At 39.0% G+C, this 25,759-nt stretch overlaps 1 protein-coding gene across 1 annotated transcript; it reads right to left on the reverse strand.

The window, feature by feature from the left end:
• Window positions 1–1,811: 1,811 nt before the first annotated feature.
• LOC133912139 (uncharacterized) lies at window positions 1,812–6,635 on the reverse strand. Its single transcript, XM_062354728.1, has 4 exons — window positions 6,179–6,635; window positions 6,008–6,083; window positions 2,445–5,008; window positions 1,812–2,330 (listed from the first exon to the last, which is right to left on the reverse strand). The coding sequence occupies exons 3-4, from the start codon at window positions 4,875–4,877 to the stop codon at window positions 2,046–2,048; spliced, it is 2,718 nt and encodes a 905-aa protein (XP_062210712.1). The 5' UTR covers window positions 4,878–5,008; window positions 6,008–6,083; window positions 6,179–6,635; the 3' UTR covers window positions 1,812–2,045.
• Between the last annotated feature and the right edge of the window lie 19,124 nt (window positions 6,636–25,759).

Raw genomic sequence — 25,759 nt, forward strand, 5'->3', positions numbered from 1 at the left:
CAACAAATTCCACGCTGCAGCACATCTGTGGCAAGCCTGAATGTGCTCAAGGCAGAATCTACTGGATGCGCTCCGACGAGAAAATTGAAGTTCGTGAGGATAATAGTACATGGCAGCTTCAGGCATCCAGAAGATAAAGTTCAGCAGTAGCACAAATGCTGGTGAGGATGAAACAGAGTTCCGTAAAAAGAAAAGGAAAAAAAAGAAGGATCGCAACAGACAGCAAGGGTATCTCATTTCAGCATGGGAGTAACTGACAAGAGGAGACAGGTATAGAGGGTAACTAAGCACTGAGATGAGCCAGCAACATCATAGCACAGTAATACAACATCAACATGTACAGGTAGCTACCTATAAAGCCAATTGCACACTGATTCATCACTTTCGATATGTGCACTGCATATGAACCAGAGGAATTGTTCTGCTTCGGCTTAGTACAAGATAAAAACAATCAATATATAAAAATATTTAGATATGCAAAGCGTGAGCTATCTCTGTGCTATCAAGATATCTCAATTCACTATTGTAAACTCGCGAATTTAGACTAAAATGGAGTTAAAGAACGTATTGAAAAGAGGTTGAGCAGTTAAAAAACTAAGTATCTTAACACGGCTGTCAGGCTAGTCCTTCTAGACTTAGTTATCAGTAGCTTACCCGTATATATGATATCTTTCTTCCATATTCCTCATAGGGTACGCAGAAGGTTCGATTACTTTTACTCTAGGTTGTACCGGCAAAGCGATAGTTAGAAAAAAAAACCACCTAGTAAAATAGAAAATCCTTTATAAACCCATAGACCAGGAGAACTAGGGATCTGGGTCTAGAGATCTAAAACTCATACTCCTTTTTAAATGGTTATATAAAATACTAACAGAAGATGAGTTTTGGCAAAATTTACTTCGGAATAAATATATGGGGTTCAAATCTCATTCGTAGATTGAAGATAAATCATGTGACTCCCACTTTTAGGCTGGTCTGATAAAAATAAAACATAGTATTATATTCCGTTACGACACCTTCAATATAAAGGATGGTTCCGAAATAACGTTCAGTAACAATTTACCTCTAATAGACTAATATCCCCAACTTTATACTATAGCGTGAAACAAACAAGAGACTATATTTAGCCCTATAAAATAATCTACCAAACATAACTTTCAGGCCAGACCTTGATGGTCCAAAATTGATAGTATGGACAGATTTAGTGGCTCACCTCTCTAATATCACTTTGGCACATGAACATGACGAATTTTGATTGAGCTTAACCCACTCTAGAATATTTTTTTTCAACTCCCTTCGTAAGGTTCTTGTACGAGGTGACGAACCAATCTCAAACAACCCAATACGTAAACTTAAATTACCGTTAAAAATAAAGATTTTTCTCGGATACCTTAAAAATAAATTCTTTTAACAAAAGATAACATAATTAAAAGATAATAAATAGGGAATCATAATTGTTGCTTTTATCAAAAAATAAGATAATTAAACACCTCTTTTATAATTATCGTGTAGCCTCAAACCTTTACACATCACCGAATATGTTTCGAAATTGGCTTCAATGTATTAGTAAAAATTTGAAAACTAATATATTAGCTGCAACTATCACTTTTTATCAATCTATATAACTATGCAAAAATGACATTATTTTTTAACTGAAAAAATCTATTTCTCCATTATAGATTATTTTTGCGTGGTCTATGTTGCACTGGCAAAAACATCACGTGCTGGTTACTACATGCCAGCGGTGGCATGTTTTGAGACGAGTGTTTCAAAAACTCCTCACCTGGTTTAAATAGCAATCTAGAATACGCTTTAAAGCCAATCTCAATAATCGTGTAAAGTTTTCATTCTAGCTCATTGGCTCTTTTTGGCTGTCACTTATGTAATATCACCTCGATATAATACTAAGAGTTAATGAAACTTACCTTTTCAAAAAATAAAAAATATGGAACAGAGGACCATGGTATACTGATCCCACCGGCGCTACACAACTGAAGAGAGAGAAAGAGAAGACGCGGAAATAACATACATTTTATCGTGATAAGTTAGGCTCGGCCTACGGGAGAAAGAGGTGGCCGGTGGGGCACATAGCTGGTCGGAGGTCTAGCTTGCCTGGCTGCCATAGTCTTGAGCTCATGATCAGCAAGGAGATCATGCTCTTGCGATGCTTGCAAACCTGCTTGAGTCCTGCTAGGGTACCTCCCATGAAGCATCACTATACACATTGCAAAAGCTTGAAGTAAAGAAATGGATGATCTGAACTCGACCGTGTATAACCCTTCTTTGAAAGAGACCATACTAAAGGCATGCCTATCTTCTCGCGATCGACCCTGCAAATACAGGTTATGTAAATCACCAGTTGCTTTGTTTTGTCATAACAGAGATAAATCATAAACGTAGGCGGAGAGGGGAGGGGGGGGGGGGTGGGGGGGACAATGGCAGACCTGAACGATAAGGTCAAATCGCTGACTGCCATCCAATGCCTGGTTAACCTGAATGGCACCTTCGTTTTCTTGAGTGCCATCAGTGAGGACACTCAGCATGCAACCTTCATCCCACCCGCCACAGTCACATGCTCCTCCTGATTTCCACCTCTCGATCAGAGGTAATGTCTGTCCAGAAGTTGATGTGCCGTGGAAGCCATTAGGAACTATGGCAATAACATTGGCTGAACCGGAAGTAGCATTGCTGGTACTAGGCTGGAAGTTTCCCAGCTGGGGGCAACAACAGCAAACCGGCGCTGAACTTCTTCGTCCGGAATTCTGTGAAGATGATTGACAAGAAGTTTCTGCTTCTTGCTCAGGCAATGCGCTTATGAAGGCCGCAAGCTCTCCACTAACGTGTGAATCACCTGATTCTTCAGATGATGGTAGCAATTCAGAACCAACCAACACAAATTCCCTGTGGATATGAACATTTTTTGTGTGGCAGCATCTTGATTTTCGACGAGCAACCCTCATTTCCCCAACTATGCTGGATAACAGTTGATGTTTCTTGTTCTTACCCCCTGCCATGATCCATGCGCCACTTTTCTTCTTAGATTCTTCAACACTGAATACAGCATATGTGCTTTCCAGATCATCCTTACCAGGGACACCTGTCCTTCTAACAGTGGCCGCCAGGACATCAGAATCACCATAAGACAGCATGAATAAAGGCAAGCCATTCTTCCATGCTAGCTGCATAAGTGCTTGCCTTGTTGTTGCTGAATCCTTTACTTGCTGCAGGTATCTCGCATTGTTCAATAGCACACGAGGAGGCTGGTTTACATTTGCTTCGGTCTGGTAATTCGAATTCACTACCATGTCAACTGACCTTCGCTGCACATTCCGTGACAGTGATCCCCCCAAGTCAAGAGACTGCTTACTGGTATTGCCTGGAAGCTGACACTTCGGAACAAATGAAGGTCGCATTGGACTAGAAGAGAATGTTTGCCTTGGCTTTAATATTGGATCCAACATTCTCCTCAATGGGCTGCGCCGACCTTTGCTGTTGGATGATGACCTCTCTCCTATCTTATCGACAGAGGTCACTACCTCGGGTTGTCGACCATATGGTGCCTCCTTCAGGCTAGAACTGCGGCTCACTCGATTCATCCCAAAAACTAGATGATGATCAGGCATCCTACCCATATCATTGAACTTTGCAGAACATTGGAGAGGATGCTCAGTGACACTGATGACAGCACGGTTTCGGTTACAGTTCTCATTTATTCTTGCAGCCGTACCAACAAAATGATCTCTAGCTGCAGTGCCACTGGTGCCAATCTCTTCAGCTGAATCTATGATGGGAAGTGGACATGAGTATGGAATTCGAGGAAATTCATGGGACAGCTCAATATCCTCCAAGAAACCGTCAGGTGACATACTGCCATTTCCACCTGTGTCCATCACAGCACTAGCTATTAGTGACTCAAAATTTTCTCCATTGTTACACATGGAATCATTTCCACTGCTCTGTTCATGACCGTTATTCATGGAATCATTGCTATTTGATGTGAAGAAATTTTTCGCAATGTTATCGCTGTCTGTAAAAAGCCTACGGGAACAGTGATGGACAATGTCTTCAATCTTCCTTCTAGTCTCTTCATCTTCAACCATTTCATGTCTTTCGCAACTTCTAGAGGAAGAACCTACAGAGTCTGAGGGTAGAGATACATTGTTGAGGCCCAGGCCACCATAATTACAGCTGTTCTCTGCACAGAGGTATTTGCCATGCCCTGGCAACAAGCTCAATACCACAGAATTTGGGCTAGGTGAATATCTTGCCTTCCCATGGTGTTTATCAGCAAGCCTACTCTGCTGAGCTCTGATAGATGAATGCTGATGGTCACTCATTGGAGTAGATTGATTGCTCTCAAGAGATCTGGTGCTGGGGCTTGCAGAAGAATGTGATGGAGACGAGAATAGCACAGACCTAGTAGTATTGGATGGAGAGGCTCCATGACTTCTAGAGAGCTCATGCTTTTGTTGCTGAGACCAGTTAGAAAGAAGGTCCCACTCAAGGACTCCAACATTCAGCGCCTTGTCTTGAAGATGGTATGCAGTCTCTTTACGCTGTAAATATGAAGGGACATTTGACATATGCTTGACAAGTTCATCAACAGCAGTTGCCTTTCGACCAGGCCATGGTTTTGAGCCCTTCATGCATGCAGCCCTTTCTGCATTCCAAGGCTCCCGTTGGCTGCGGAACTTATCATGTTTTGCAACTCTGATTCTATCTTCGAATTTTCCATCCACGCATCCACTGACTGCTGTGACCCTCTCCTTCGGGGCTTGTACAATTTGGGCATGTTGTAAATTTCCCTTCTTTTGTCCATCACGACCTGATATGATCTTCACATTCCTTTCATTACTGAACTGTCCTTTTGTTGGCATCTTTGTGATGGGTGAACATAAGCAGAACTTTTCAATTTATCACGTGTATGAACGGTAACACAGTTATAGTTGATTCAACTGAATATCCTGAATTTTAAACGGAGATTCAAGAAATCGTACTTCCCTATAACCTGAAAATGCAAAAAGAATGCCAGAGAAACTATCAGATATGTAATTCCTACTATTTCTGCCAGAAATACAAGTCCCCTGGAAATAGTGATCAGCAAGAAAAATAGCAGGAAGTAGAAGTGCCATTCAATATTGTGTTGTGTTATCTTAATTAAGAACTAAGAATGTGTCAGTGGATGATTGCATCATTTTGTCTCCCGGGAATCCTGTTTGTAGTGTTTATGCTGTTTCTACATGTCTGTATGCGGTGGGGAGGGGCTCATACGCCGACAGTTCTTGGCACAATAATATGTTCTAAGGAGGGCATGTCAATAATCTTGCACGCAAGATACATAAAACAAATGAAAAACAGCTCCCACTAATGATAAAAAGTGACCAAATTTAGTTTTTTAGTGGTGGCCTGATACTAATATCTATACATTACTGCAGACCGTGTGTAGCTTCTATAATAAAGAAAAGTATATGCAATTGCCAGGGGACCAGGTAACCGTCAATAGTTCAGTCCTAAAACAATGTATGCCATCGACAACGGAACATCTTTTCTTGTTTCCCTGATGAAAAAACGGCCCTTTTCCATTTGATTATCTTGAGTGGCTTGAAAAAGAAAAAAAAAATAGTCCAGTGATCCTCTGTTAACATGGGGCTCTTACTGTAAGCAACTAAGCGAGACGGTAAAACTGCAGGTACAGAACAAAAGCAAAGCCACGAAATTGCTGCTGTAATACATGATGGATTTCATGGGCTGGGTTGAAATAAAGCTCAAATCTTTGGCTTTCGTTCTGCAGATTACCCACCGATGGCATCATCCACGAAGATTACTACTAGCTACAACAATGCAAGGGGGGACAAAGAAGGTACACTGTGGGTTGCGGCACTAAACCCCAATAGAAACCCACTTCACTCTTCAGTTTCTCTTCCCCCAAGCCCCTCACAAATGGAATCAACCCACATTACCGAAAATCAAAACGAACAAACACATCAAACCGAGGTGAGTAGCCTACCAGGTTGCCGGAAGGACTAAGAACAACCAAATCACCAGGATCCAAGTTAGGGATCACGCGCACAGATCTGCCACTCCTGCAGCAACACCACCGCCAAGAAGAAAGATCAGCACTGAACCAAAGAAAATCAAAATAAATATGCCACCACAAGAAAAATAAAAGATGAGTCACCTGGGGGAAGGGAGAAACCATGCGAGAGCTGGCTGCAGCGCGGGTGGACTGGATAGAGATCTGCAGCGGTGTGGTATAGATGGGAATGGGGATGGGAATGGAGGCGTGGTGGTAGGAGCCGCAGTGCTACACTGTCTACTGGCTACTGCTACTCCCTACCCCCTTCCTATAGGTTGGGTGACTCAGGTAGGTGGGCGGTGCCGGCGCGCTTGTGGTGCGCCCCGAGGTGCGCCCCGAGTGCTCGCTGCCTACTCCTGCCCAGTTCCACGTTTCTACTTGTACCACCCTTGTGAATCGGAGGCCCGGGGGTGTGGGGAAAAAGCACGGAACCGAGCTGTGTGAATGTGTCGTCGTCGGGATCACGAGGGGGAGGCGATTGGACGGGACGGGTGATGGATCAGATCTTGACGTGGTGGGAACGGGAGGGGGGAGGGGGGCTCAGCGGTAAAAGAAAAGCGCGGGGGCGGACGGGCAGGCGGGTGGCCGCCTGGCGTGGGTGGGGGGCCGGGTGGTTTTGTCGCGGCAGTGCGGCGGGCGTGAAGTGTATGGGTGAGGTCAGCAGCATCTGCCCTGGCACGGCGCCCGGCGCAGGACGGACGGATGGCGACTTCTTCTAGAGTAATTAGAGTTCAGTTTGGATTTTAGAAAACACTTGTAAATTAATAATCGTAAAAAATTATATGGTAAAAATGTTTTAGATGATAGATTTTTAAAAAAAAATTATAGACAGTTTAATAAACCAAACTTTCACAATCTATGAAAAATTGAAAAAACCAACTTCTTAAATTTCCACAATCCAACAAACAAATTATAAAAAGCTATAATAAAAAACTATATATTTATTTAACTTTAAATTATAGAAACTAAAATCCACTATACAAAACTAAAACAAACACATCCCTAATCTACTGCTCCTCTCTCTCTCTCTCCCTCTCTCAATCCGCGGCATCCCATCCCCGCCCAACCTCATTATTGCCACGCGACGCGAGCCCCTCCCTGGGCAGTGTGTACCGTGCTACCCGCTCTGCCCCGTGATCCGTGCGGCTAGTCCGCGGTTTTGGGGTTTCCTGGGAAGCCGGAGGCCAGTTCCGGGTTAATCGACAGGTCGGTCGCGACGGGACGTGATTGATCGCTGATGCGATGCTTCGTGACTCGTCAGGGGGAGTGATACTACGTGCTGGGTACCAAGCGGAGGTAGGATAGGAGTACCACGGTTGCATAGCGAGGCTAAAGTTTCGAGTTTGTGCAACGCAGCACAATTCAGTGACTCAGTAATGGTCGTGCACTCTGCAGTTGCACTAACTTACAAAGTCGTGAGTTATTCCATTTGAGCAAAGAAAAAAAACAAACTCGTGAGTTATTTCATTTCAGTTTGTTTCGGGCTTCTGCTTCTATCAGTAGCTTAGAAGTTAAAAATTCAAATAAACGAGTTTGCTGAAAAGTGATTTCTGAAGAAATTAGAAATTTGTTTCTGAGAAAATAAACTAGAAACTGAAAAACTAACTGAGAGTAGTTTTTCTGAGAAGTAATGTGCTAAACAGATAAAAAATTATTGTAAAATACAACAGTTAAAATCCAAAATCAGTTTTTAAAAAAATCCAAAAACACAATTTTAGGAGAAAACAGAAGTAGAACCCAAACGAACAGACGCTAAGCATTCTAATAGAATTATGATAGTGGAGAGTGGTTTTTTTCCCCCTTTGTTTCATCAAAGATTCGCTTAATGACTCAAGTTTTGACTATAGTGCCACTGTACCGTACCACTTCGTTGAAACACTGCAAGTTGGTGCTAATGCTCCAAGCTCATGCAGGGACGTGCATTATAGCATCGTCAACGATATAGTCAATAATATACTCAATGTTGTAAGGTGTACTCCCTTCTGTCTTTAAAGAGCTGGCGTTTTAGACATGAGAAGAATTAAGGATCTTATATTTACTAATTAGGGACTTTTTTTTTCCTCCACGTTAATCTAAAAAAATACTAGAAATTTCCATAAAAAACAAAAATATTCAACCGTCGAATTAATTGATGGACTAACTGTAACTATAGATCAACAACCAGACGAAACAACGTAGAAGATTAAAAAATAAATCATAGAATCCAGCATCAATACTACTTCTTACCTTGACTTTTCTTTTATTTTTTGTTGTAGATATCATTTGTCCAACAAGATTACATTAACAAACTCTAACTTAGTTACGTTAGTAATCAACACACTTTTCCAAATCAATTACAATCAAACATTAAAAAGTAAAACAACAGAACGCAAACATATTACGGATTATCACACAAAAATAATATCAAAGAATTTATAATGTATTTCCAAAAAATAATATGAGATGCGGTGACAACATTAAAAATAATAATAATTTCAAAAAATTAAGAAACAAATAAAAATCAATTTGCATAACACATAAAATGAAAATTATAAATTAGATCTATTCACAAATAATAAACATGATTCCAATATTGTAAAAAAAAATTACATTTATATTTTACATTCTAATATTTAAATATAAATATTTGATGTATCTTGGCATACAATCATTATTAACATAAATATTTATAATTTAACCGTAAGCTAAATTTTTAATCTGTGCAGTCGCACGGGTTGTACGCTAGTTACTAAAATTCTGCATGTGTCTTGAAGAGCGCTATAAATTAATTATTAATTAGTAGCTTATTTTTCTCTATCTTTGTTAACTCTTCCCTTCACGTAGGTAAAAATCTAACGTGATCTCCTTTATGGTAGTTGTCTTGTATCGTTGGAGACGTCCCTAGTGCATGTGTAACAAGACTGACCATGCTTACCTCATATTCGAGCTTATGCGGTGGAGAGGGAACGTGAGAAGAAGTAAAAAAAGTCGACTTCTAACTAATAGATCATTATATTTTGAGCTTATGCCATGGAGAGGGGACATGATAAGAAATAAAAGTCAACTGCTAACTAATCGTGTGCTGAACATGATTATACTCGTTGCACTCTATCACAGTGTGTTCGTATTAATGTTGGAGATCGTGCTATAGTTCCTCCACAGGAGAAGTCATCTATACCATTCTTGTAGACAGTAGTTAGATCTGCTGTTGAAGAGACTATCAATACAACCATGTAATTATTTGTAAGGAGAATAAAGAAACTAAGGATCTGTTTGGTAGAGTTTTTTTATCTAAATTTTTTGAAGAAAGTGATTTTATGGTTAAAATAATTCTCTGGTGATTCTTAAAATAAAATATATGAAGTAAACGATTTTGTATGGAAAGTGAATCAGGTAAAGCTACTTTTTTTAGCTCTTAGTTTTTAGTTCATTTCAGAGAATCACTCGTATTCTATTTAGTGAGTAAAAACTATTATTTAGTATAGCCTTTTGATCCCAACCGAAAAGCTGCTCTGAAAGATATGACAAACAGACTAAAAACAAGCTAAAGGTTGGTTGTATCTTGGCTTTCTCGCTGATTATGGCTGCTATGTGTCTATATTTTGACACTCGTTAAAAGAAGAGCGACTAGCGACCACACGTACTAATTGTGCTTCTCGCACAAACACAACACGTAGACAGAAACAAAAATATGGATTTAGTATCGATCCGTTGCTCCCTTTTCTCTTTGGGGTGATTTGCTTTCCTTTTGAACCTTTACTTGTCGAGTGGACGATGCAGTACTCTAGTTCCATTTCTTCTCGGAGCCGCTTTCTTTCGCACATGTGGCAGATTGCTTTATTCCGGAAATGGTCTCGATCAGCTTTGTGTAGTACCATTCTTTATCTTCGCCATCGAACATCTGTATTTGTACGCCTCTTTTCCGGCTCACATGTGTAGAGCACGCATTCTTCCAATACAAACTTTCCCGAAATGAAACAGGCACCTCGGGCACCATACGATGCTTGCTGCATACACTGTACAGCTTCCAATACTGCACTACAACGAATCATCTTTCGGCGCCAATGTCTCTTATGTTTCCAAAGCTGCACAGAGCCGAGCAGTTGTAAACCAGTACTAACACACAGTTGGGTCTGAAAGCTGCTTACGCAAACGACATATGGTGATGCTGTTCGGCAGATCTCTTTTTGTTGGGACGTGATTCTGCTGATGCGAGATCTGCGCGACATTTGCGAGCGCATCGTTTACCAGCAGACTACTGGTACATATATATACCGCGTCTTTCATGCGTGTGTGCTCCAGCTCCCCTGTAATTTCGCCGGCAAGTTTGACTGCATATTCTGAACATACTGCACATGACAAATGTCTCGAGCATAAATTATGAAACATATGCACGGTAATATCAATAAGCAGATTGATTTGTTCAGCAACGTGCTGATAGCTAAGCGATAAAAGGAAGCTCACGGGAAGAGATAAGGGTGCCACTCACGAGTCACGAAACACGGCCATGAGGGGGAAGAACGCAACGAAATGATTGGAGGAATATTGTCCCGGTCCGACGCGAATTAAAGAACCAGCTTTCTGTCTTGTCGCAGATTGATTCTTCTCTTGCCTCCTCTTCTTTTCTTCTCGCCGAGACCATCCTGCTCTAGAAAGAGGCATATTGGACGCTGTACACTGATCGGAAAAACCGGCGAAAAGGAGAGCAACAAACGCTAGAAATAAAGCTACAGTAAGGCAGGCCTATGTGAAGTCGCTTTGGGTAAAGGCGGGTGTTTGCCACGATCCCATCAGCGGCTTTGGAAGAAACCAAAGGCCGGCCCCGGGGGGCAAGAATCGGCGCCAAATGGGTACCGGCCAGGAGGAAGGAAACGCGGGGGCACTTGGGGTGATTCTCCCCCCCCCCCCCCCCCCCCCAAATTCTCACGACAGCTCGCTCGTGCGGCACGGGCACGTTCGGCGATCATGGCGGCATGGCACCGTGTCGCGTTGTCGGGCATGCAAGTGGGTGGCAGGGTTCCTGATCGAATGCGATCGATTGACTTTGCGATTTGGACACTGTTTTTCCACAGCTCGGCAGTCTTGCAGAACTTCACACAATGGTACATATCACTCTTATCAGTTGCCTCAGCCATTACTCGGACACTCGTAGTGAAGGTGAAGCACTGATGGAGCTCACGCGGATCTTACTCGTAGTGAAGTACCCGTGAAGTTATCTTAACTATCATCGGCATGGAAGCGTACGCAACCTATTAACGAGTACGAACCAAACAACTGGAGACTTGATTCTTGACAGGCAGCTACTGTAGGAGTAGCTCAACACGGGCGTTGCAACGACTCAAGTCTCACGGGAACAAGCTTGGTTGATCTTCGCCGGACGGACTCGTTCGTACTCGTGTACTGTAGTACAGGACAGCATGCGCAGAGGCCCGGCAATCACCTTCGGCATCCACGACGAGCAGCAACCTGTCAGGCTGCCAGATCGGCCGTACGACGGTACGACATAAGACTGTTCCAGTAGGCCCATCTCGGCCTGGTAGACAACTCACGTGGTCACCAACTGCCCCCGGACCACTCGTCCAATTAGCCCAGCGGCCTGAGCCAGCAACAGCTGGCCGTTGGGCTCGGTCCACCCAGGCCCCCCAGCGACGCCGAGTGGACTCGCTTGCGCGCCCGCGCCGCGCGGAGCGTGAAAAGCCGCGGAAACGGCGGAACCTGGGAATCTGGGATGACACCCGGCCCAAATGCGCGCCCGCACGTCGCGTCCGTCCACCTCCCACGCCTATGCGAGGGATATTCCACGGCACCGACCTTGTTGAGACTCGAACGCGGCGCCATCCGGAATTCCCAGCCACCGCCATGTGTAAAACTACTCTCCCAGTTGGATAGATGTTTTTGACTTTTCTTTTAAAAAATCAGAATATATTTAAATAGCTGATTTTTTATCTTAATTTTTTTTCTTTTGCCTGATCGAGGAAGCGGTTATGGCTGAAATAAACTAGAATCTGTTCTGATATGAGTTTTTTAGTTTTTGGTTTGCTGGGAAGTTAAAAGTTTATTATAAAAACAAATAATCAAAATTCAACGACCACAACTAGCTAGAAGCTCTAAAGCCATAACTTATCCAAACGAGTTCTATATAATATATGTGTCCGATCGGTGGAGTATTTGATTTTATCTTCTTTTTTTTTTAAAGTACAAGTTGAAGTACACCTGCTAAAGCACTCACATCACACTCACCTAGTGCAAGCACGCCCACTAAAGGTGTGACTGCCTGTATGAATCATATATAAAGGTTGAGCGGAGTTATATTTGTTAAAAAGAAAAATATTTAGTTAGTTTCATTTGTTTAGATAGATCAAGCTAAGTTTTTGTTTGGTTAATCGGATCTAAGGCTACATAAGTGGATATAAGAATTGAGATTGTGATTGGTTACTCGTGTGAAGGTGATTTTGTGACATTGACTACGGATCGAGTTTCCCTCCTAAATCAGCTTGTATCCACGGGTTAAACTGAAATAGTGTATGCGGGCAACAAACATGCTTTTGTCTAAGATTATATGTATCCACTAGATCAGATTACTCTTATACGGACAACCCATTAAACCCAAAACACATTCACGAATATCTATATCGACTCTAAGATTCGAACAAAGGTAGATATGTTCTAAACGACTGAGCTATAATTACTTCGAGGTTTATCTTCTCCCTCGTCGTTTCTTCTTCTACCGGATGATCCTGCCAGCCGGCAGGGATCTAGCATCTCTCTTCGTCCTTTTATCAGACGACGCTCTTTCACCAGTAGTTAAGCTCTTCAGCTGGGAGAGGCTCCGTCCTACTAAAATGCTAGAAGATTTATCTTTATATCAAATAATTTCAAAAGACAAATATAGTAATACGGTTTTCGTGTGATCAATTTCGAGAGATTTAAACAGAGAAATGGTAGAACATTTGACAAAGCGATCCTAGGATGACTAGAAAAGCAGAGACTATGCCTTACATTGTGTCTAAAGAAGAGAACATGAGAATTGAGGCCTAAGCAACCGGCAATGCAACCCTAATGTCCCAGAAGGCATGACCATCCAAACGGAAAATAGACTCATGAAGATTATGCGATGCCTCACCCTCTGTCCATTTTCACGCATGCCTCAATGGCTTGCCGCAGCGCCCCCGCACTAGCCTTATGGGCCCAAAGGCTAGCTGGGCTTTAGCCCAGGTTGTCTTGGCCCGCACCGGCAGCCAGCATCCTCACCCGCCTCAGGCCATTTTGTAGAAACCCCCTGAGTTTCTAACATATTCCAAGATGGTCCGACCAAATAGTACTCTGTTTCAAGTACTTTTCATGTTGAGGCTGTCGGTGTTTATTATAATTGTGTATTGTGTTGTTTATTGTTGTAACTTCACATTTCAGATTCTGTTTTTAGAAACTCTGTAATGTTGAATGTGTTTGCTATTATGTATTCCCTTTAACATGCAACTATGTTAACAATTGTGTTAATTTTGTCATTGAGATTATTTTGTTACAGAATTACATATTAATTCACCTTAATTAAGCTAAAAGAGCTCTTATGTCAAAAGGTGCTTAATTCAAGCAGAATTAAAATGCAAAATCAAATTAAGTGATTACCTCAATTTAAATATTTGTGAAACACGAGGTAATAGAATTATGGAATCTACTACATATTTGCAGATTATCTGTCATTACTGTGATGTTTACATTTTTGTCATCTTAATTTTAATGATTACCTTCAATGTGTTCCTCCAAATATTCTACTTAGTATAACATAAGGCGATAGAATATAGATATCTACTGACAAATGTCAGATTATGCCTACTACTACTACGAGATCTACACTACATTTGGTGATTATCTTCAACATGTTAGCTACATAATTTAAGGTCTACACTATGTACTTCAAGTCTTAACGTAATTTTTTTTATTTTGCATCATTATTACAAAATTATCATAATGATTTTTAATTTACCTACATTAAATTAATCAAGTCTATGGTTTAAATCCATGTAGGTCAAGATGACTAGAATGCACTCGCACTCGATGGTCGCAACTACCCAACATGGGCTATGGATGTTAAGGCCAGCCTCGCGTCCCGTGGAATTGTAGTGGTACTCCAACCTCCCCAAAAGGAAGATCCACTGCTAACAGATCAAATTAAATATGGAGATTTATACTTAATAAGACATCATATCCATTCGGATCTCAAATCTGAATATTTGATGGAAGAAAATCCTAGCACTATGTGGCTAGCTCTCAAAATAAGATATGAACAATAGAAGTCAGTCATTATGTCTGATGCAAGTTATGAATGGACATATCTCAAACTACAAGACTTTAAGTCCATTAGAGATTACAATCATACCATTCATAAAATATGTTTCAAGTTGCATTTTTACGAAAAGAACCTACATATATGGAGAAGATAGAGAAAACTTTATCTATTGTGCTTCCTGCTGATAGGATCTTACATCAATAATACCGTGCAAGAGAATACCAAGTTTATTCTGACTTAATACATATATTACTTCAGGTTGAAAATCATGATGAACACCTTCTAAGGAATTATCATCAATGCCCAATAGACGTTGCTCCTTTACCTGAAATACATACTAATGTCTAGAATAACAACAAGTTCGATGAACCTTTTAGACGCCAACCAATGAACTTTAAAGTTAACGCGTATGCAACAGGAAGTAGAAGCCACATGCACCGGAGCAGGGGAAAGACATTTCTAAACCTAAACTTGACCAATCTAATGTTTGTCACAAATGTGGATGTTACAAGCACTCCATTAAGGAATACCACACCCCAAGATATTTAGTTGATCTATATTTACAATCTGTAGGACGTAACCGATCTGCTCAATAGCAAAGGTATGAAGTACACTTCAATCTTCAATTGTACCATAACAAGTAGTCTAGTTATTCACAATAAGTTCCACACGAAACAAGTAACGATCACACTCTCCAGCAGCCAGAAGACCCCATGAGCACGAAGAACATGATTGTCGAATATGCTTTGAACGACATGTTTAGAGACTTTAACTAGTCTCCCAACTCCTTAGATATTAGCTTATCTACGTCTATTAGTTGTTGTAATAAATATGTTATCATCATTATATATATTGTATTTCACAATATTATGATACTATATAAAGTATGCATGTATTCTATATATTTGATAAATAATTTCATACTAAATTCTTTATTTCTATATATGGATTTGTACGGAAGTCAATCCGATGGAGGAGAAATGTGCCTAGTGGACAATTGCACCATAAATTCTATACTTAGTGAAACAAAATATTTCCAAACTCTTACAAAGAGATAAGAAAATATTTTGATAATCGCTAGACACGATGCAGTAATTATTGACTCTGATCGTATCATAATTACTCTCTTTATGGGTACTCAAGTCATAATCAATGATGCTTTATTGTATCTTAATTCAACTTGTACCTTACTAAGTTATAGAGATATCCGTCAGAATAGTTTTCATATTAAAACCCATGATAGCAACAAAGAGAAATTTCTCCTTTTAATCAAAATAATGGATATGTCAAGCTTACATATATACCATATGGATATATACTATACATGCATCAAACCGTACCATATATTACATACAAAATAAATTTTCTATCTTGATCAAATCAAGACTTTGCATTATTATCTTGGTCATTTTACCTTATAGGTGATGAGAAAAATTATTAACAATTCTATTGGTCATAACATCAATTTTCAAAATCTTCATATTCATGTGCACTGCATATATCACAGGGAATTTAATTTTAAGCCACTCTTACCTTAAAATTTATAATGTGCCACTCAATTTCTTAAACACATTCTAGAACGTGCATGTGACTCTATTCAGCAATTTTATGGACCATCTAGGTACTTTATATTGTTGATTGATGCATCTCTATAATGGTCTCACATGTGTCCATTATACATAAGGCACAACACTTATGCCAAACTCATTGCCTCGATTATCAAAATGAGAGCAAATAATCTTAGACACAGGATCAAATCCATTTACATGAAATAGTTTGGTTTTGGACACTACAACATTAAGTATCTTATGCCTATACTCATAATGGTATAGTTGAATATCTCATCAAAAAAATCAAATCATTTGCATGATCAACCATAGAATTGTAATTTGCCAACATCTTGTTGGTGACATGTGGCTTTACACACGACATCATTAAACTAAATTCATCCAATTGCAATCATATGGCTCTCTCTATTGTAATTAGTACGTGAAAATTTGGCCACAACCAAGTATTTCTCATTTGTAAATCAGTTACTTTCTGCACGTACCGATATTGTTACGCTACAACATACATCAAAGAGCATTATGGATCTATATGAGGTATAATTATCCGCTAATCATATAATAAATCGATACATATTCATTGCTCGTGTGCTCATAATATTTTTAGGACAATTCTCGGTATTAGCGGGAGATTAATACCATAAAGAATACTAGGAATTAGAAGAGAATGTCACACATATTCATATTCAGTCCTCATATCCACGTAACAGAGATATGAACTCTTATTCAGAACATCTTGTATTTACAACATATTGCAAATAATCTGCCTGATGTGTTTACTTATAAATCCAATTCTCGTTATTAATGTGCCAGAAAGAGTGGATGTACCTAATAAAACCACTCAACTCCCAAATCAAAATAAGAGGGAGAGAAATATGGTCACAAGGAATACAACTTCTTGCAAGCATTCTCGAAAATAGGGGGGAGAACATCCTCCAAGACAGTAAATATATCCATAGGCATTTGGTAAATTTCACTTAAGTCTACAACTTGAGTATATTTTTTCAGGAATATTTATCCATCAGTCCACCAATATCCAAATGATATTGGGCAACCATATCTATCAAAACACTTATAGTCATTCAATCCCTAAATATAAATCAAGATCCATTCATACCTTGGGTTGACGATTAAAAGATATTAAACCTAAAGTTCTATATCTTAGTGCCATTAAAGCGCTCATGTATCTTACAAATCGCAACATGTCTGATATTACATTTGCAAATAACTTGCTAGCTCAAATAGCGTAGCTCTAACAACACCATTAGGCGGGAGTCAAAGAGAATATCCACATAGATCTTTATGGCACAAAATATCTAGATTTATTATATCAGAAAAATCAAGATATGACCATAGTGATATATTGAGATACAAGCTATATAACTGATCCCCATAACATCAGATCGCATACTGATTTCATGGTGATATAGCAATCTCATATGAGTCAACAAAACTGATTACAATGGCTATTCTCACATATCATTCTAAAACATCACGTACATGTGTATGGCTTCGCAGAATGATCAACCAAATAAAAAGTCATATGGTATTGGTTCCATTGAATCATGAACCATCACCTACAAAGATAATGCTACTTGTATTTCTCAGATGCGAACATGTTACATAAAGAGTAATATTGTTAAACATATTACCCCTAAATTATTTTATCCTCATGAGTTACAACAAAATAAAGAGATAAACATCTTACAAACTAAATCTTGCGAAAATCTCATAGATTTATTCACAAAGTCCTTACAAACTTTGACATTCCAATATGTTCATAGTATTGGTATGCGACGACTTCGAGATTTGCAAGGATAAGGGGAGTCTCATCTTGAATTTTAACCTGTACATACATCATATTGTACTATTTTTCTATATGAGTTTTACTCACGAGGTTTCTCATAAAAGGTTTTAATAAAGCAATATCTGCACAAGAATTTGTATCATATTTCCTATTTTCCCTACCGGAGTTTATAAGGGAGATATCAAAGACATATTGATCCATAGATCATACCTATTGTTCTCTAAAGTCGCTTATGGATTTTTTTTCTTTTCAAGGTTTTCTCATATGAGTTCACAATGAGACAATAATCAACATATACTGTATTATTTTCTCCTTATTTTTTCACTGAGTTTTAAAGGATTTTTAACAGCATATCACCACATTACTATTACTCTCCTCATATTTTTCCCACAGGAATTTCAGAGGAATTCTCAAGATGATATATACATGGATCGGCATTGATCAAGGGGGAGTGTTATGAACCAATGTGACCAATGCCCTTTAGCTCCTCATGTCTTTTCGGCAATAGACATCCACTCGGGAGGAATGCCTCTCGAACAAATATGAACATAACTATTCATCATGCATAAATAACTACATCTATCAATGAGAAAACCAACTATTGAATTAATTACTTGTGTCTCTACTTTATATTGCAATCTTAGTTGTAATGAAAACTAGAGATCTCATCGTGTCGCATGATCGTGATGGCAAGGAAATATTGGCCTATAATTCTTAAAATGACGTGTAATTTTATCCCTAGTTCTCATACATATGGTCTCTAGGTCGTTCTCGATAAACATATCCATGCAAAAGTGAGTATGACTCATGTTTCATCAGTGTGTTAGAGTGACTTGGAACTCTCATGTCTCTGTCCTCTTGTTTGTCAAAGTGATCGGGAAATTCCATGCCATATATGTTACTCCTACTTGCTCCCTTTGTCATGTTGTCCACCTGTTTCCAATTCCTATCCGTTTAGCTACATGGAAATTCATGTTGAATTCGATAGGATTGCAATGTAAAAGTAGACAAATAAATGAATTGAACTCCTTTTCATTGATGATTGATACATGTTTATATACAAGATGAGGGGGTGTCTATTCAGAAGACAATCCTCCCGAATGGACATCCGTTGCCAAACGGTGAGGAAACCGCCTGCAGTTGGTCACATTGGTTTCTAACACTCCCCTTGATCAATACCGGTCCATATACATATATAATTCATCTTGAAAGATCCTCCAAAAATCTTGTGAGAAAAATATGAGGAGAGTGGTAGTGATATGCTATTAAAACTACTTTAAAACCCAGTGAGAAAATAAGAAAAAATGATACATCATATATTGATTATTATCTCTTTCTTAACTCATATGAGAAAACCTTTTAAAAGGAAAACCCATAGTGAGTTTAGAGAATAATATATATGCCTTGTATACCTTTTCTAAAACCCCAATAGGGAAAATAGGAGATATGACATACGATATTGTATAGATATTGCCTCTTTAAAAACCATTTATGAGAAACTTTGTAAGTAAAACTCATAGAGGGAAAAGAGTACAATATGATGTATGAACAAGCTAAATTCAGGAGGTGACTCCCCTCTGATTCTTGCAAATCTCAAAGTCGTCGCATATCAATTCCATAAATATATTTTTGAAATGTTAAAGTTGGTAGGAGGGACTTTGTAAATAAATCAACAAGGTTATCACACGATTTAACTTGCAAGATGTTTATTTTCCCACTTTGTTGTAACTCATGAGGGTAAAATAATTTAGAGGTAATATGCTTAGTGATATTGCTCTTTATGTAACATGTTTGCATCTGAGCAACACAAGTTGCATTATCTTCATAGATAATGATAGGTGATTGAATTGAAGTAATACCACATGACTGTTGTATATAGTTTATTATTCTACGAAGCCACACATATTCGCGTGATGCTTCATATAATGCGATAATTTCAGAATGATTGGTGGATGTAGCCACTAGAGTCTATTTGAAACACTTCTATGAAATAGTTGTCCCACCATATAGGAACATGAAGCATGTCTATGATCTGGCGTTGTGAGGATCTGATAAGTAGTTAGCATCAGTGCATCCAATCATATTTGAATCTTGTTTTATTTGAAATTGAAAGAATAGACAAGATCTTTTATGCTTTAGAGATATTGAAAGATATTATTGACTCCTGTCCAATGACGTTTAGTTGGAGCAGCGCTATGTCTAGCTAATAAGTTCACTACAAATGCGATATCAGGTATGATGCAATTTGCAAGATACATGAGCGCTCTAATAGCACTAAGATATGGAATCTTAGGTCCCAGTATCTCTTCTCCATCGTCACGTGATCTAAATTGATCTTTCTTCATATTTAGAGATCGAACAACCATAGGGCTTTTAGATGGATATGATTTGTCCGTATTGAATTTCTCCAATATTTTCTGGATATAGCTAGCTTGGTGTACCATAATTCCTGAGGGAAGGTGCTCGAGTTGTAGATCCAAGCAAAATTTGGTTTTACTCAAATTATTCATCTCAAATTCCGTGTTTAGATGATTACGTGCTTCATTGATATCTTGTGTGTTGCCAATGATATTTAGGTTATTAACATACACTGAGATAATACAAAATCCTATCGAGAATTTCTTGATGAACACACATGGATAATCATCATTGTTAGAGTGACCATTCTGTAAAAGAAACTCATTAAGTCGGTTGTACCACATTCGTCCCGACTGCTTTAAGCCATATAATAACTTATTGAACTTTACATAATATATGTTGCGATTAGTGTTTGGATTCGGAATTTGGATTCCATCGGGAACCTTTATGTATATGTCCAAATTAAGTGACTCATATAGATATACGTTCACTACATCCATCAACTATATAGATAGATGATTTTGAACTGCCAATGAGATAAGATATCGGAATGTGATTCCACTCATGATTGGAGAATATATTTCATTGAAATCAATGTCAAGTCTCTACGTGAACCCTTATACTACAAGCCTTGCTTTGTATTTCATCACTTTGTTATTTTCATTCTGTTTCCGAACGAAAACTCATTTGAATCCCACATGAAAGATATTTGGAGGTGTATGTATTACTTTTGTGAATACTTCTTTTTTTGTGAGTGAGGTTATCTCTGTTTGTATTGAATCTTTCCATTGAGTCCAATCCGAGCATTTTTCACACTCTGCCATGGTCTTGAGATCTAGATCATTTTGGAGGTTGTTTGCAATCGTTGTGGAGAAGTATGTGTCGATAATTGTAGTCTTTTGGTCATATGAGTCTCTAGAATCTAGATAGTTGGTAGAAATCTCTGTAGTACTATCATGAATTGTGTGCACTGTTGAGCTGGGTTGTGGATGTTTCCCATCCACTAGGTGTATACTACCCATTACGTGTCTCCTAACTTGTGGTTGACTTGCACTTACTGTTTCAGAGAGTTTCTTCCTCTGTTTTCTTTGGTGCTTGCGAGAAGTTGTATCCTCCTTTATGGTTGTACTTCTCTCCCTCTTATTTTAAAAGGGAGTTGAGTGGTTTTTATTGATACCTTCACTCTTTCGGGCATATTTCTAGTAGGATTATAGAATTTGGTGATACATTTGTAGTCAGTAAATGCATCTGACATGTTATTTGCAATTTGTTGCAAAGTGATGATTTTCTAAACTTGGAGTTTAGATTTTTGAGTACGTGGACCTGAGACAGAAATGCGTTGGACATTCCAACTGATTTCCTGATAGTCTTTTTGGTACTTATAATATCTCCATAATACCAAAAAAATAGTCCTCATTGAATATACAGTCAGCATACATGATCTTGAATAGGTCCCCTGTGAGGGGCTCAAGGTATTTAATGATCGATGAAGATTGATACCCCATGTAGATCCTCAATTTTTGGTGTGGGCCCATGGATGTAAGCTGCGGTGGTGAGATCAGTACATATGTAGCACAACTGAATTTACACATATGAGAAATGCTTTGTGGATTTGTACATACTAATTGTAGAGGGAAGCACTATGATATGCAATATGTCGCAATTGAATTAAGTCGGCAATGTGTAAAACTACATGACCCTAACATGAGGTTTGTAAATTGCAATTTTGTAATAAGGGTCATGCAATGAGCTTAATTCTCTTGATAAAAGAATGCCAAACCATTTTGAGTATGGACATATGGGATAGAATGCTGAGCTTGAATTTCTAGGTCATATAATAGTCATTGAAGACACGTGAGGAGAATTCTGCAGTATTGTCCATTCGAATTGATTGAATTCGATGTTCGGGATAATGAGCTCGTAATTTAATAATTTGAGCCATTATTTTGGCAAATGCATCTATAAAAATCATAAAATACCTGAATGATCCAGTTAATAGTTGGATATGATCACATATATCACCTTAAATATGTTCAAAGTATTTAAGTGGTTCCGCTTGTATTTTAATGTAAGAATGCTTTAAAATTAGCTTTCCTATGGCACATGCAGTGCACATAAAATCCGAAGATTTTGGGAATTTAGCTTCACTTAAATCATGACAAATGGAATTGCTGATAATTTTTCGCATCATCCCTATGCTAGGATGACCAAGGTGATCATGCCAAGTTTGGAATGTATTAACATTTTGACAAATAACCTTGTATGCAACATTTGCTACGGGTTTGATGTATATGTAGTACAATTCTGATGATAAAGAGGAAATTTTTTTAAGTACTTGTTTGCCATATCTGTTGTTTTTCATTAAGAGGAGACATTCCTCTTTGTTGTCATCATGAGTTTTAATATGAAAAATATGCTGATGGATATCTCTATAACTTAGTAAGGTACGAGTTGAATTTAAATACAATAGAGCATTATTGATTATGACTTAAGTACCCATAGGGAGAGTAATTATGGCACGATCTAAGCTAACAATCACTCCATCATGTCCAACGATTGTCAAAATATTTTTTTGTCTCTTAGTAAGAGTTTGAAAATATTTTGTTTCCCTAAGTATAGAATTTGTGGTGCAGCTGTCCATAAGGCACATTTTATTCTCTATCGGATTGACTCCTATAGAAATCTATATATAGAAAATAAAGAATTTGATATGAAATTCTTTATCAGATATATAGAATACAGACCAACTTTATTTAGTATTATAAGTGCTGATACAATATTGTGACATACAATATATAATAATGACAATTTATTGTTACAACAACTAATAGACGTAGATAACATATTATCTTAGGAATTGGGAGATGATAAGGTCTCCAAACATGTTATACGAAGCAAATTTGACGATCATATTTTTCCGTGCTCATGGGATCTTGTGGCTGCTGAAGAGTTTGGTTGTTACTTAATTCTTGTAGAACTTGTTGTGAATAACTAGTCTCATTTGTGATGTTAGTTTGAAGATTGAAGTATGCTTTATATCTTTGTCCTTGAGCAGATCGGTTATATCCGATAGATTATAAATACAGATCAATTAAATATCTCGGAGTGCAATATTTCTTAGTGGTATGCTTGTAGCAGCCACACTTGCGATAAACATTAGATTTGTCAAATTTGGGTTTATAAATGTCTTTCCCCTTTTCCGGTGCACGTGGCTTCCGCTTCCTATTGTGTTTGCGTTTACCTTTAAAATTCGTTGTTTGACATCTAAAAGAGTCATCGAACATGTTGTTATTCTGGAGATTAGAATGTACTTTGGGTAAAGGAGTATCGCCAATTGGACGTTGATGATGATTCCTTAGAAGAAGTTCATCATGCTTTTCGGTCTAGAGTAATACATGTATTAAGTCGTAATAAACTTAGTATTCTGTTGCACGATATTGTTATCGTAAGATCCTATCAGCGAGAAGCATAGTAGATACTTTTTTTTCTATCTTTTCTGCTTCTGTAGCCTTTTTTTTTTTTTGCAAAAACACAACTTGAAACATATTTTATGAACAACATGATTCTAATCTTCGACGGATTTGAAATCCTGGAGTCGAAGATGTGTCCATTCATGACTTGCATCAGACAAAATGATTGTTTTCTGCTGTTCATATTTTGTTTTGAGAGCTAGCCATAGAGTGCTTGGATTATCTTCCATCAGATACTCAGATTTGAGGTTTAGATGCATATAGTACCTTATTATATATAATGCACCACATTTAACTTGATCTACGAGCACTTGATCTCCCTCTTGGAGAGGTTGGAGTGCCGCTACTATTATGCGGGATATAAGGCTGACCTTGACGTCCATTGTCTATGTTCGGTAGTTGTGCCCATCGAGTGCGAGTACATCGAACCATTTGCCGATCATGTTGAGACTTGTATTACACAGTGTAGGCCTCAATTTATGTAGTTAACACATTGAAGATAATCATCAAACTATGTAAAGTCAAGTTGAGACTTGTATTACATAGTGTAGGCCTCAATTTATGTAGTTAACACGTTGAAGATAATCATCACAATATGTAGTGTCAAGTTGAGACTTGTATTACATAGTGTAGGCCTTAATTTATGTAGTTAACACGTTGAAGATAATAATCAAAATATGTAATGTCAAGTTGAGACTTGTATTACATGTGTAGGCCTCAATTTATGTAGTTAACACGTTGAAGATAATCATCAAATATGGTGAAGATCTCACAGTAGTAGGAGGAATAATATGATATTTGTCAGTAGATGCCTATGTTCCTAATACCTTTTATTATGCTAAATATAATATTTAGAAGAGCACATTGAAGGTAGTAATTAAGTCAAGATGATAATATATAGACCTCACAGTAATGGTGGATAATTTATAAATATATAATAGATGTCATAATTCTATTACCTTGTGTTTTACAAATACTAAAGTGAGGAAATCACTTAATTTGATTTTGCATTTTAATTCTGCTTGAATTTAGCACTTTTGGGCATAAGAGCTCTTTGGACTTAATTAAGGCGAATTAGTATAGAATTCTGCAAGAACATGATCTCAATTGCAAAATTAACACAATCGTAAACAAAATAGCATGTTATAGGGATTGTATGAAGCAAGCACATTGAATATTACATAATATTCCTAAAAAAACTGGATCTGGAATGTTAAATGACAATAGTAAATAATACATGATGTAATTATAGTTAACTCCAGGGGCCTAAACATGACAAGTACTTAATTAAACAGTACTAGTAGTTGGACTATTTTGCAACTTATTAAAAACCCAAGGGGTTTAATGCAAAATGGTCATAGGATCTAGTGTGCTGGTGCTAGGGGCCAAGACAACTTAGGCTGAAGCCCAGACGACCTTTCGACCCATGCGTTTCGGCGCGGGGAAGGACAGGCTGAGGCAGCCTGCGCCTGGGCCAGTGCGGCCTTTCAGCTGACCTAGAGGAGGCGTGCGCGCACGACGTATAAGAGCGGCATGACAATTAGGGTTTCATCCTACCCCGCCGTCACGCCTCACCTGCCAGCATCGCCGCACCACCTTGTCTGCTCCGCTGCGGCGTGGTGTGTACTCCTCCTCGTCAGAGGAGGAGGTTGGGTTGCCGTTGCCACCGCCGGTGTGGGCCCTGATGCGAAGGTCCAGGGTCATTGGGGTCCAAGATGCAGAGGTTGGGCTGGCAGTTCGCTATAGCTGTTGCGAAGTGAGAAAGGATGTGATGAGCTGGAGTCAAGGGCGGCGCAGTAGGGGTAGCCTCGGTGTCGGCGTGAACATATCCGTCGGTCATGTTGGTGAAGTATGAAGGAACGGTGCCACGGTGAGCCGCCATGGTGCTGCTACCGAAGGCGGGTGCGCCGCTATTGAAGCAGCGCACCACTATGAAGGCGATGTGGCCTGGGCGGCTCGGTCCTGGCTCAGTCGGGGTGACCGGCGCAAGTGTCAGTGACGGGAGCTCTGAGTCGACGTTGATTGGGATATCCACTTCAGATGGTGGAGGGTCGACAATGCTCACAGTCGGGCTAAAGGTGAACGACGTGATGTCGTGGGTGGGGGAGTAGGCGAGGGCGCGTAGAGGCAACCTCGTGTGGATGACGCCGCATGCGTCTGTCGGTGAATCAGGAACCAGGGGTCCCCGAATCCCGAGACCTGGCCAGTAATTTGCCA

Source organism: Phragmites australis, chromosome 3 (assembly GCF_958298935.1).
Source record: "Phragmites australis chromosome 3, lpPhrAust1.1, whole genome shotgun sequence".
Taxonomy (NCBI): Eukaryota; Viridiplantae; Streptophyta; class Magnoliopsida; order Poales; family Poaceae; genus Phragmites; species Phragmites australis.